At 46.0% G+C, this 13,425-nt stretch overlaps 5 protein-coding genes across 5 annotated transcripts; 3 read left to right on the forward strand and 2 right to left on the reverse strand.

Annotated features, from left to right (window-relative positions):
- Positions 1 to 1,004: 1,004 nt before the first annotated feature.
- On the reverse strand, positions 1,005 to 3,709 carry LOC128268847 (calpain-7-like). The gene is made up of 4 exons (XM_053006121.1): positions 3,424 to 3,709; positions 2,728 to 3,356; positions 1,771 to 2,658; positions 1,005 to 1,711 (listed from the first exon to the last, which is right to left on the reverse strand). Exons 1-4 carry the CDS (start codon positions 3,707 to 3,709, stop codon positions 1,337 to 1,339), a joined length of 2,178 nt encoding a protein of 725 aa, XP_052862081.1. The 3' UTR covers positions 1,005 to 1,336.
- A 370-nt stretch (positions 3,710 to 4,079) lies between these two features.
- Positions 4,080 to 4,802, forward strand: LOC128268849 (DNA replication complex GINS protein PSF1-like). Its single transcript, XM_053006123.1, has 3 exons — positions 4,080 to 4,160; positions 4,226 to 4,290; positions 4,355 to 4,802. Exons 1-3 carry the CDS (start codon positions 4,089 to 4,091, stop codon positions 4,800 to 4,802), a joined length of 585 nt encoding a protein of 194 aa, XP_052862083.1. The 5' UTR covers positions 4,080 to 4,088.
- An 81-nt stretch (positions 4,803 to 4,883) lies between these two features.
- On the reverse strand, positions 4,884 to 5,857 carry LOC128268848 (peroxisome biogenesis factor 2). The gene is made up of 3 exons (XM_053006122.1): positions 5,820 to 5,857; positions 5,681 to 5,758; positions 4,884 to 5,614 (listed from the first exon to the last, which is right to left on the reverse strand). Exons 1-3 carry the CDS (start codon positions 5,850 to 5,852, stop codon positions 4,898 to 4,900), a joined length of 828 nt encoding a protein of 275 aa, XP_052862082.1. The 5' UTR covers positions 5,853 to 5,857; the 3' UTR covers positions 4,884 to 4,897.
- A 398-nt stretch (positions 5,858 to 6,255) lies between these two features.
- Positions 6,256 to 7,077, forward strand: LOC128268850 (protein transport protein Sec61 subunit gamma). Its single transcript, XM_053006124.1, has 2 exons — positions 6,256 to 6,398; positions 6,468 to 7,077. Exon 2 carries the CDS (start codon positions 6,478 to 6,480, stop codon positions 6,682 to 6,684), a length of 207 nt encoding a protein of 68 aa, XP_052862084.1. The 5' UTR covers positions 6,256 to 6,398; positions 6,468 to 6,477; the 3' UTR covers positions 6,685 to 7,077.
- Positions 7,078 to 11,424: 4,347 nt separating this feature from the next.
- On the forward strand, positions 11,425 to 12,691 carry LOC128278739 (toll-like receptor 6). Its single transcript, XM_053017468.1, has 2 exons — positions 11,425 to 11,495; positions 11,545 to 12,691. Exons 1-2 carry the CDS (start codon positions 11,425 to 11,427, stop codon positions 12,689 to 12,691), a joined length of 1,218 nt encoding a protein of 405 aa, XP_052873428.1.
- The last annotated feature ends 734 nt before the right edge of the window (positions 12,692 to 13,425 follow it).

Here is a 13,425-nt window from a genome sequence, read left to right on the forward strand (position 1 = left end):
CGTGGCCTAATGCGATTCCCGTGCGCGGCGGCTTCCACTGATTGCGACGTAATGAGATTACGAGCTTTCGAGGTGCTTCCCGGCGAAATGTGCTCTCAACACAACAATCCGCCCCGGTGTTTCTGCGGGCGTCCAGCAACCACGTGGTTGATGGGCAGTAAATTAAACAGCATCGTTATCATCGTCGTCGGGGCATGATGGACGCCACCGAGTAGGTCGGGACCGGCGAGGATCAGAGCACGATAACGTTGTAAATTCAATTCACACTACGTTTCATCCATGTGTGTGTATGGTATGCTTTCGGGAAGAATTGTAAATTAAATCATACCTCTCTCTCGCCGCGTGATTGGCCAAACTTTGGTCAAATTTTACGGCCCATACCATGCCAACGGCAGTGGCAATTGTGGGTGTTGCGGTTGAGAAGTAAAACACAATTTGCGCAAATTGTGTCAACAGTTATTGAGTTTTTTTCTTTGTACAGACAGTACTGGGAAAGTTTAAATCACATATATTTTAGTTGTTTTATTTATTTATTAATAATTTATTTATTACAACAATAAAACAAAACATCTCAAACAAGAGTTCAAACTTCACAATTTTTACAGTACTTCATTTTTCCGCATCCTATTCATTATCACTTTCATAAGATTTCTTATGAAAGTGACGTGAGACTTTTGAGTTGTTTCTGTGGCAAACTTGTACGTTACCACAACCGATAACAGCTTTTGTAAGGATCAACAACATCCGCCAGCAGCTTGTCACTGCGACTCGATAGAGGGAACCAACCAACGCGAATGATAAACTACTGGCAATATCAATAGCTGAAACAAAAATCACGTTTTGTTTTATCGAATAGTAAGTAGTTCTGGCACACGAATTGAGATACCAAATACTTTTATTTAGAAATAAAGAAAACGATTTTTAAATTACAAATAATATGTTGGCGGTACCGACACATTAAGAGCAAAATGCTAGGTTCAACAATAATTTGATGTAATAAAAAATAAAACTCACATGACAACTTTGACAATTGCTATGTACTTTTGCGTTGAGGTGTGCAAGGCTCAAACGCAAAACTGGTAAGTTATCATTGCCACTAAGTTAAGAGATCTACAAAGGTACTTGTTCAAATGGTGAAGTGATAAATTTATTTAAACATGTTAAAAGCTCGTACAGTGAATGGCAAATAAGTAACGTGCCATTCAAATGCCGTCTGCATACTTCCATTACAAAGAATAAATATACAACAAAATAGTATGAAACAATCCAGTGCGTCCTGCGTAATCACTTCAATGTCCCGTTTTGTCGTCTCAGCGAACAGTCTAGTGGCGCGTGCTTAGGTTATCTTTTCGATCACGACATTCGTTGTAGATTTTACCTTCAAAAAGAACGGTGACTCCTGTTCGGGAAGGAACGTGGACGGTCGCACCTGATACACACCGGCTGGAATACCTTCCAGATCGAGCACACAGAATCCGGACCGATAGACGCCCGTCTTCTGCGATACGAACGGTGCTGTGACCGTCGAATCTTCCAACGAAACGACTGTCAAATCCAACCCTACTTGGTACACCTTCGGGCCGCGCAATTCGATCACCAGATCGCTCGTAGCGGCCGGTCCGATATGTAACCGGTAGAGCGGATTGTTACGATAGGTTTGCGGATGGTTCAGGCAACCTCCGGCTGTTTTACCCTTCCACTCGCCGTTGAGCTGCAAATGGTACGATCGAATAGAAAACTTGCCTTCTTTTTTAGTAATGAAACACTTACATTCTCGACCACCGCATATCGTCGCTCAAGCTGCTTCAACTCGAACTTTGTCCGACTGTAGGCTCGCAGCGAGTAGTAGATGGTGGCCGTTTTCTCGTACTGCGACACGACCAAAGTATAGTGCCGCTCGGTGTTCGGATCGAGCCGGATCTTACACAGATAGTGCGGACTATTGATGCGCACCCCATCGATATAAGGCGGCGGCTCGGTTGGGTAATAGACCCGCTTACCGCCGCTGGCGTACACCAGCACGGTGATGTATTCGTGGTTTTCGCGGAAATCCTCAATACTGGTGATGTGGCGTGTCAGCAGTATCCACACGGAACCACGACCCGCCGGCACGGTAAGACTGAACTGAGGATTATCGCCCACGGTGTACGCATCTTTGGTCGGTCCGACGCCCGCACTCCACGACTGATGGATGCAGTACGTGTACTGGAACAGCGTCGGGTCCCAGTTGAGGTAGAACACATCGAAAAAGTTCATTATCGAGCGGAAGTCGATCCAAAACACACCGTTATCGTACGTGGCTGCCAACTTCGGATCGTATCCGAGCGTTCGCTGCAGTTCCAACGTCCAGTGAACCGTATCCAACTCCGAATAATTGCCCCGCCAGCGCAGGTGAGACCAAGGATTTTTCAGCTGTAACAGCTTCACGCCGTCTACCTCGCGCATATCGAGCACGGCGTACGCGTGCGTCGGCACGAGTCCTGTGCGATCCGCCTCGGCATCCGTGAGCTCACCGGTGGCCACCGTTACCAGGCACCGTCCCTGACTCAAACCTTCCTGCAGACGATCGAACACGGCATCGGCATTGAAGTCCGGTTCGGTCGATTTCACCAACGCACGCTCCGGTATCCAGCCGGTCAGGGCGTGCAGGTCGATATTCTGATGGATGGAAATAAGAACAATGAATTAATAAAAGTAAACCCATAGAAGATTTCCGCGCAATCTTACGCTATTCGAACCCGGAAAGTCGTAGCCCCCCATCAATTTCAGGTACGCCTTCTCGAGCAGCGAAACCCAGAATTCGTTCTTGTTGCTCGAATACGAGCAAAGAAGCTGATTGTGGCGTCCAAGCGGCAGATAGTCGTCAATCACTACCTTCCGTGGAATGCCGTTCACATGCATCCTGATCGAGTATTTTCCGCTCGGATTGTAGACCGGTTCGTCGCGACTGTTCCGTGGATAAATGATCGATGTCAGTATGCGGCGCTTGAAGCGCTTCTCAAACTGCGACGCTACCGCAAGCGATGCCACGAAGCTGCAGTCGGAGACGACCGTCTGGCGGATGCTGTAGAAATCGGCATGATCGCCAACGATCAGTTGCGGGCTCTCGGTGAACTCGCTTACTCGAATCCACTGCACAAAATCACGCTTCTGCTTTGGCGCCAGCTCAAGATGGCCATCTTTATCGGTGAATGGAAGCGGAAAGTGAAACATCTCCAACAGATCGATGTCCATGAACGGTACGTACACCTTTGCGTTAATGTGTGACGTGTGTTCGAGCACCCGCTTCTCCTCGCTACTATAAGCATGCCGGTTGCCACTGATTTCTAGGGCCGGGCCTGCACGGGATGGACTTGCTGGATGAGTACAGAAAGTAGCGATTAAAAGCGAACACTCTTGTACATTGAGCTGCTTTCCACTTACCTAACCCGGCGCTACTTTGCACCGGTTTGAGGGCCACCGGCATTGTGGGTTGCTGCGCTTGCGAACGGGAATGCTTCGGAGAGTAAGTGATTCCCTTCAACTCTTCCGCACGTTCCAGTGCATGTTTTGCAAATTTGTTAAGCTTTTCGCGCTTTTCGCGGTCCTCCACTTGGAGAATTCTCTCCACCGCTTGTCCATACAAGCCGATTGCTTCGTCCTTACGTCCGCCCTCATCTGCGTCTAATGCACGGGTAAGAATTGAACGAATATCGGCTTCGGCAGTCATCGACAGGCGTATAGATGGTAGCGATCAGTGTCGAAGGAATGGCTAAAATCGTTACACCTAAAGCACTTAAGCACGACGACGGACGATGAATCACAGCTAGCAGTTACTTTAGCATTAGAGCTTTTTTACAATAAGGATTAAAAGGGTTTAAAAAAGCACCCACCGCGTGTGTGTGTGTGTGTGACTCATCCGCGACTTTTGTTGTTGTTTACAAGCGCCAACTGTCATTGTGTACTAAACATTTCTGTTTTCTATCGTGTTCTAAACATACAGTTCGATGTGTGTTCTAAATCTCAAATTGAAGTTCCCTCGCAGAGTTTTGGCGCGAATATTTCTTCAAAACACTTAATCAGTTCATTTGTTTGTTTCGTTTCGCAGTATGACGACGGATAAAGGTTTTGAATTAATAAGAGAGTTTGAGCGCTCAACAGATCCAATACCACAATTTAATGTAAGTTCAACCCGAAAGACCGAATTTATCATTTGTTATTTCTATCTATTTTACATTCTTTGCAGGATGATGGTGTCCGTTCGGTGTTGGAAGACATATCGAAGATCTACCAGGAAAACTACGCACATGCGTAAGTTTGACCCAGTACCACAACTTTAGTTTTTATTATGTCTTCTCCTCCTCTCTTTTCACAGAACAACCTTCACCGAAACTCGTGACCGCAAATTTTTGCCCCTCGTAATGTACCGGCATAAGTTGATCCAGCGGCAAAAACGCTGCGTACTCGCGTACCTAGCCAATAGGTTGTTCCGCCTGAAAGCGCTCCGATGGCACGTCGGAGCTACACTACCACCCGAAATCAAATCCTGCATCAACGAACCAGAATCGATGTGGTTTAACAAGTATTCTAAAATCCTTGCCGAGTACATGTCATCCATTCACGAAGGTTACGGGCTGAATCTTACGAATGATATGAAACCGCCAAAGTCGCTCTACATCGAGGTACGTTGTTTGACGGATTACGGGAAATTCGAACTCGATAACGGCGAGATTGTGCTGCTTAAAAAGAACAGCCAACACTACCTACCGAAGCTACAATGTGAGCAGCTTATTAGACAAGGAATACTGCAGCACATTATTTAAAAGTGATTATAGCGTTCGTTTGAAGACTCTATAAATTGTTTATTTACCCCTAGCTGCCCACCAATAAAACCCTTTGTATAACGAACAATCGATTTTTAAGCCACAACCACCTTCTTAAAACTATCGCTTTGGTAATCGCAAACATTGCACTGGTACCCGGAGTCGGCCAGTTGGTTGCCTTTCAGACAGTAATAGCAAAACACATGGCTGCAACCCATATAGTGTGGCAGAATGACCCTTTCGTTGCAATACGCACACCTTGTCTCGGTGCTAAGCTGGACCTTCTCCACCGGTTGCACGGCGGTCTCCAGGCGGAAAGCATTTCTCAACTTACGCTTCAGGGAATGGTAGTTGATAAATGGAATGGTAAACCCCAGCAGCTCCATGAACCCGGCCCAAACGAGCTCACGGGTCATGTACGAATAGCCGATGTTTCTACGCTTGGCACCATCCAACGATCGGTGACTAATGCGCAACACACAGTCCACCAACGATGGTCGACTGCCCGATTTGAGGAACTTGAAAAAGTTGATCAAATTACACAATACCAAAGCGTTCTCGACGATCGCAACAACACGCTGCAGCAACGACCAGCCCGTTAGCCGGAACTGGCAACATTCTTTCACATAAGGCAACAAGGCGGTGAGCACATAATGAAACACGAGCTTCCGCTGAGGCAGTTGATCCCGTTCGTAGGTTATCGACAGCATCTGCTGGCCGAAGGTGGCGTACGATTTGCGGATGGAGAAATTCCATAGCGTGGAGTTTAGAATCAAATTTATCTCCGGCTGCACATAAGTAAGCAGTCCAGGCTAAAAACGGTGAGAGGATAACAAGAATTACAATAAAATGCGTCACCATGCGGATGCTTATCTTACCGGTAAACATTGCAGAATATTCTGAACCTGATGTCGTAGAATATTACCAATTTCGTTGTCCAATTGTATCGAGTCCAGCTACAATAAAAAAAACAGTGAAACACTAACCAGAGCATTTATTACCTTCTGTTTCACTAACCTGATTGACTCGTGGAACAAAATTGGTCTTCATTTTTACTGAATTTTGCCGCTGTGTTGAATCCATTTTTAATTTGTTTTGATTTTGTGTTTTGTGCTGCGTTTTGACAATAGCAAATGAGTGTTCAGCAAACCAAACGTTTGCTCCGTATCAATACGCTGAATATTGGAGTAAAATCAAAAGAAAAAGGCAGATTTCTATGAATAATACGGTCGTTATTAATTTTACATCTCAAATAAGCCTCGTTATATGTTCTAATTCAATTGTGAAATAATCAAATCACTAAATATATTTATTTTTCAATTCAGCACAAAACGTAACGCACCATTAGCGTTACGGCGTTACAGAGTGAAGTCGCTGTCAACGACTGACGGTCAACCTCACTCGCGACAACACCAGTTTGCTCGGTGACGTTGTCGCTATTTTCCTCCCCGTGCAAACGACGTGGAATCCAAAACGGACACAAACTTTCGATCTTTGGCCAAGAACGGTGCTTTTTGTGTTCATTGCTGTTCCTAATATTGCTCGTGTCGGACCGCCAGAGTGTAATTTAGCAACAAACCGCAATCTACTTTGAAGGTAAGCGACCGGAGGGCGACCACGAAGGTAAAAACGGTGTAAACCAATGTGAACTGTTATTTTGCGCAGCTCGGAAACAATGGATCAATTCACCAAGTTCTACGAACCCGGACGCTCGTTCGCCAAGGATTCCATTCGGCTCATCAAGCGGTGTACCAAGCCGGACCGTCGTGAGTTCCAGAAGATTGCCATCGCCACTGCAATCGGGTTCTGCATCATGGGATTTATCGGTTTCTTCGTCAAACTGATACACATCCCGATCAACAACATCATCGTCGGATCATAAAGCCGCTTTGCCGGATCCCGACCCACTTTGCAGTTCATCATCCAGCATCCCGGTTTCCCTATCTTCATCTATTGACGACCGGAAACGGTCTTCGTGCGTTCCGATCGTCCAACTCTCTCATCTGAATCATAAATGTTTCCCTGGCACGAAAGCGAAGAAACAGCAGCGTTGGTGGCCTGGTGGCAGGATTGCTCGTGCACCCGGGATGGGCCACTCCCGATGCCGTCTATCATTTTGTGTTGGCATATACTCTAGTGTGTATTTCCGTTCTCGAGCGTTGTTAAAAGTAATTCACTGTGTGTGGCCCGATGTGTGAAATAGCTCGCGCCACGTATTTTTGTGAAATCAAATAAATAATTTATTGTTTCACTCAAAAATGGTTCCAAATTGTTGTTTGTTGAAACAATGTTCATCATGCATTCTACGGTGTAAATACGACGAATTAGGAAGAAGAAGGCACACAGTAATTTTTACTTTCCAAAAATTTGATTTCATCATTTTCGTTCGCTCGATGAGAAGGTTGCAAAACATTTGGATTGATCTTCGTTGATTACGAACGGTTCACGGTTTGGACTCTGAAAAAGTCTAGTAATAAGAGGTATGGAAAAGCTATAAAAGAAAATAGTACTTCGACTCATTTACCGTTCAATTAGTGTTCAACCCATTTATCTTACATTCAACACATAGAATCTTAGCGATCGTCCTTTCTTGCCGTTGCTGCTCCTTTTTTAGTATATACAATCGCATTCGATTGCGTCCGTGCTCGATTCAATTGACATGAGTTTAAGTTGACCTCCGACGGAAAAACATCGTTGTTGGAATTCCTTAGTAAATTTTTGTGCACATCGCACCACAAATTACCATGCGGAAACACATTGGAACCAGCATCAGTGTTACGGAGCGGACCTAACGCGCGAAGGAACGTGATCCGGAGTGATCTCGCGTTCACTTACCAGTTCTGATCTTTTTGCCAACGCCTTAAAACCGTTTGTTAATCGACTCTTTTGGCCTGGGACGGACAGGGTAGATGGGTACTACTACCTGACAGTGGAGGCCTCGAGAGAAGATTGGTTTCCGACTATTAGAGTTCCGACGGAGTGGTGCAAACGATTGTAAGCAGTCAACATCCGGAGGGATCTCACAAGCGGGATCAAACGGTCCAAGAGTAAAAGACTTGAGACCAGAGCGTTCCGTAGCCTAATGATATCTAACTTTATTCGACAATTTCTTCGCTTTATACAGTGCTTTTTGTTATGATTAAACTATCCTTGTCTCTTTCTTTCGATGCGTCGCTTATCGGTACTGGTCGATGCTGGTCGACCCAATTTTGGGTATATTTCCGGTCCCTTCCTGTGGCCATGCATTTCCTACGCTTATCTATCGTAATGTTTTCATTGCTCTTGCCTGCAATGTATTTTAAGATGAATGCTGGACCAGCGCGGTCCCTAGATAATTTTATAATGCAATCTGCACCCATGTTGTGGTCTCTGTGGATTCTGCTTTGTTTTTTTAGGATTCTTAAGACCCATCGGTCGATCGGGTCCTATGTGTTGTGCCTAACGTTCTTAGAATTCGTAGCTTATCTTTATTGCTTGTAACGCTAGGTTGGAAATCGTCGCGTTCTCAACAATCAGCATGACGAACGTTGGGGTCGGAAAGAAAATTGCAACGCGAATGAAAGTAATTACTGTAAAACCCCGAATTCGAATGGGCAGCATTTGCCGTTGGAAACGATTATCAATGTTAGAATTTAACTGTTTGCACCATGTTGCGCCAAAATATTAGGACGAGAAATATGTCCGCTCCGGTGGTGACCGTAACCTCAGACAATACTAGGTCTATACGTTGAGAATGGGACTGTTTTTAACACACAAAAAATGTTTATAAAATTTTTATGCAAATTTATATTTTATTCGAAGTATGTGCAATCGCTAGCTATACATTTCTCCTATCTCTCTGCTAAATCATGGATTCCCAGACGAAAGAATTCTTCGACTTTTAAAGTAAACTAATTAGTCATTCCATTTCGACTTACTCGTAGAAAAACGAAGGGCTGCTCAGCCAATACGTGTCCCATCGATGAAAAAGAATGATATTCGGAAAGAGCCAAGTCTGATGAATAACGCGGGGAGGGATAGCAGCTCCTATCCAAGTGATGTGATAGTTTCTTGAAACTGTTTTGCTTTTTGGGACGCCTGGTGGCTGTTGCCACGGGCAACCAGGCGTCTCCATTTTCATTAGACAAACGGCTTTTTGATCGTTTTTCGATCGATGCATGGTTCAAATTGATCATTTGTTGTCAGTAGCGATCTGAATTAACGTTTTCATTAGGTTTTAGGAAGTTGTGAAACACCACACCTTTCTGTCCCATCCCAGAAAGTCCGTTTTTTGGAGTCATTTGACGTTTTTTGTTGTTAAGTCAAAATCACCATTTTGGAATTTTTTAAACCACTCAAAGCACTGCGATCTTCCAAACACAAGTCCCGACAAGCATTTGGTGCAATTCCGAAGCAGTTTTCTTCAAGACGGGCAGAAAAATAATAATCCCCGCAAAACGCTTTTTTCGGGCACAAAACTCGCCATGGTCTAACCCTTTCAACGGTCGTTTGCAAACTGATTAAATTTTTTTGCGACCTGGACACATTTACCTGATGTCAAAATAAGGTAATGATGAATAAACAGCAAAACTGGGAAGTCCCAATCGGCAGGTACAGCCATCTTTTTAACAGTCCCGTTCTCAACGTATAGACCTAGTATATACCAAGTCTATGCGTCGAGAATCTGAATGTTAAAAAGATGACTGTACCTGCCGATTGGGATTTCCCAGTTTTGCTGTTCATTCATCATTACCTTGTGTTGACATCAGGTAATTGATTTCAGGTCGAAAAAAATTTATTTCGGTGTGCAACACATCATTGAAAGGGTTAGACCATGCCAGCTTTTGGGCCTGAAAATGACGTTTTGCGGGGATTATAATTTTTTTGCTCCTCTTGAAGAAAACTGTCCCGGAATCGCACCAAATGCTTGTCGGTACTTGTTTTTGGAAGATCACAGTGCTTTAAGTGGTTTCAAAAATTTCAAAATAGCGATTTTGACTTAACAAACAAAAAGCGTCGAAGAACTCCAAAAAACGGACTTTTTGATCGGACAGAAAGGTGTGGTGTTTCATAAGCTCCTAAAACCAGATGAAAACGTTAATTCAGATCGCTACTGACAACAAATGATCAATTTGAACCATGCATCAATCGAAAAACGACCAAATTGCATTTCTAGAGTTTTTTAATGGAGGCGCCTAGTCTCTCATGGCCAGGCGCCTCCATGACCCACAAAGCAAAAAAGTTTCAGGAAACTATCAAATCACTTGGATGGGAGCTGCTATCCCTCCCCGCGTTATTCACCAGACTTGGCTCCTTCCGAATATCATTCTTTTTCGTCAATGGGTCACATATTGGCTGACTAGCCCCCTGTTCAACCATTAAAAAGTATTCACCCATTTTTTGAACAACCAACCAAATGAAATCATGCATCGTTAAAGAAACACCCTGTAGTAGTTTGTGGTCGTCAGATAAGAAGCGAAATTTCGAGAAATTTCGAAACGCATCCGATAGAACTATTGTGGCCTCCCAACTCGGCACACTCTAATCAAGTTTCGAATGTGTGTGTTAAACCATTGTACATGACACAGACTAACGCACACCACTTCCGTTCTAACGTTCAGTTCGACACCAGAATCTATAACCAGCATCATTGTACAGTGTTTCGTGAATCACTCGTGAGTGAAGAAGTTCGTAATCAGCGGATCTTTTCCGGAACTCCATAAGGGCGAAAATGCAGCTTCAACGCAAGTGGTAAGCAAACCTCGTAGTTGCAGGTCTCAACAATCTTTAGCCACCGAACTCTGGCCTTCGAGGGCAGCAGGTTGAACAAAATCACCATTTAAACTGTGATTTCTTACCTCACCGATAGCTTAGCGTTGTCCTCCCATATAGAGCGTGTCAGAGTGTGTGTAGGTGAGACAATCGCCGCCGACATTGACTTCACCGCCGTCGTTTTTGTCGACCGGCGTTTCCGCGACTGCGCTGTGGCGGACACGCCACGCCACTTCACAGCCGATTCACCGCTTGGGGCCGATTAATTGTTTCCACCCGCCGACGCCGAGCGTCTACCCGATAGATTGCAGACGTGTCCTAGACAGAGTTTGCTTCCGCCGATAGTATCCCGAGCTCGCCGGATTCTGTGTCTGGCACAATATGTTTGTATGTGTGTGTGGCACGGCGGAAATGCAACACGATTCGGCGTGGCGCCTCCATTGCTGGCTCGGGTGCTCGCTGCGAGGAATTGTTGTGCCTGACGCGCACATGGCCGGAGACGAATGCTGGGCCAGGGAGGCGAATGCTTTCCAGCAAATTTTTAATCGATCGACAATTGCGAATGCTTTTTTCTTTCATGGCGATTAACTGCTTTGTTCGAACATCTTTTCCCAACAACTACCAGAATTGTATTGACGGAAGTCATCCATTTTATCGTAGCGTATTGATCTTTTGCCACCAAAAACTCTTTAGAATCAGGGAAGACGTTAAATAACGTGTATACTTGGTGATTCAGCTCATAGCATCACCGCTTGTTACCACATCCGTTGGCTTGGTCGCTAACTGGGGTTACGTTTATTTGACGCTAAACAGACCACACGCTACTGTTGCTGGCACCGCCTCGTTTGTTTACTCCGTTGGAATCACAAATATGTCCCTGTGTCTGATGGATCTGTATCCGAGTGCTGGGTTCTTCACGTTCGCGCCGATGCAACAGGGCAGGTTGGAACCGTTTCGTCACTCATGTTTGACGATTGATTTCTGCTTTCAGTAATTACACGTGGCTTTTACTGTGCGTCGTGCTTCCGGCCCTTTCGCAGGCGGCCATCGCCTACGAGTGCACGATGCAAAAGCTGCACGAAGAAACTTACTGCGTGTTTCGGAACGTGGTCTACGATGGGAGCACCGCGGCCGAGTTCAAATCGGGGGCTGCCAAAAAAGTACAGCAGGTTGCCTTTGAGGACAGCAGCTTGGTGCACTTGCCGAAAGAACTGCTGAGTGCGTTCCCGGATCTACGGGCATTGTACGTGGCCGGCACCAATCTCACCACCGTGGTCATCCCGAGTAAATTGGAGCGACTATACGCGTCTAATAACTACATCACCAAAGTGATTGTCCACCAGGCGGCGACCAATACGCCGATGACCGAGCTCATGCTCGATTCGAACCGGCTACGGGACATTTCGAACCTGACGCGGCTCACGAACCTGGAAATACTGAACCTCAGCGGCAACGAGGAGCTCGCCAAAGACTCCACCATCGATCTGGGGGATTTCGGGGGCCTCACCAACCTGCGCCATCTGTTGCTGTCCGATGTCGGCGCGTTTTACGTGGAAAACGAACGCGACGTCAGCCTGCCGGAGCTAGAGTTGCTGGACCTGTCCAACAACAATCTGGTGACCACCAACTTGGTGGTGAAAGTGTTCGCCCCGCTGCGAAAGCTGAAGATCCTGCGCCTGGCCCACGACAAGCTGACGGATCTGGACGCGATGGGTTTGACGAAAAACAACGACCTGGCGGAAATCTACCTAGAAGGTAACGATTTCCCTTGCGACTTCCAGGCCCGGTTGCTGGAGCACTTTCAGAAGGCCCAAGTCGAGACACCCGTCGTCCACAAGCAGAGTCGTTGCATGCTCGAGTACGAGAAGCAAAACGACATGTGCTGCCGGTCGACCTTCACGGACAAGTCCATGTTCACGACAAGGCCAAATGCGACATCGGGTTCCGGTGTTGTACCAACGAACACCAGGGGCAACTTGGGAGGCATCACCGGGTCGATGGACCAGGACCCATCGACAACAACAACCACGCGCGTCCCGATGACGCCAAAAGTGGGCAGTATCGCCACCATCACGTTGGGCAACAGTTTGTTGAGCCTGCTGGGCTTAGTGGTGGCTGCGAAGTTAATCCGCTTCTAAGCACCATCGCCAGTCATGAGCTTTGGGTCGAGGGACGTCGAAGAACTACTGGTGCGGCGCGGGTGCGTTTTGTAGCATCGACCAGCGAAGCAAAGTTCGACCAGAATCTTGGAGGTGTTTGTCATTATGGTGCTTACGCCCGTCCGGCGGGGACGGTTCTGCGTTCGGAGTAATCCAATTGAGCAGGACCACCTACCCACGGAATATTTGGGCTCTTTCGAAGCTCACACGTGATCCGCGAATCTCACCGTAAACTTTGTTCCGTTTCAGCATTTGCCACAACTAACTATAGCAGGTTCTAGAATGACACAAAGAATGAGCAATACCAAAAACTACAGCCAATCGCCGAATCGATTAGATACTTCGCCGGTGGTATGCGACAACTAGCAGCGAGCTTGGCTTTTTCTAATTCATAATAACGCTAAACTAAACGATGCCATACGTGCTAATTTTGTAGCGGATGTGATGTGCACGGTGCGCGCCTCTGAGGCAGCAGAAAGCCAACATAAGGGTAAATAGAAAAGGGTACGCCATGGGATATTGCATTTGTCGCCTCATTATTTTCGAAATCAATGTGCATGTCGGGTCAAATTTACTACAATCATTGTTTTAAAAAATACTACAATAACATTAAACACTATGCTTTGCCATTTTGTTATGAACGTGCTTTTGATACCCGTTGCGCATTTCGACTGATCTTTGAAGATTCTTCCCGTTCCATTTTTAATGGCATA

The sequence above is a fragment of the Anopheles cruzii genome, chromosome 2 (genome assembly GCF_943734635.1).
Source record: "Anopheles cruzii chromosome 2, idAnoCruzAS_RS32_06, whole genome shotgun sequence".
NCBI classification, from domain to species: domain Eukaryota; kingdom Metazoa; phylum Arthropoda; class Insecta; order Diptera; family Culicidae; genus Anopheles; species Anopheles cruzii.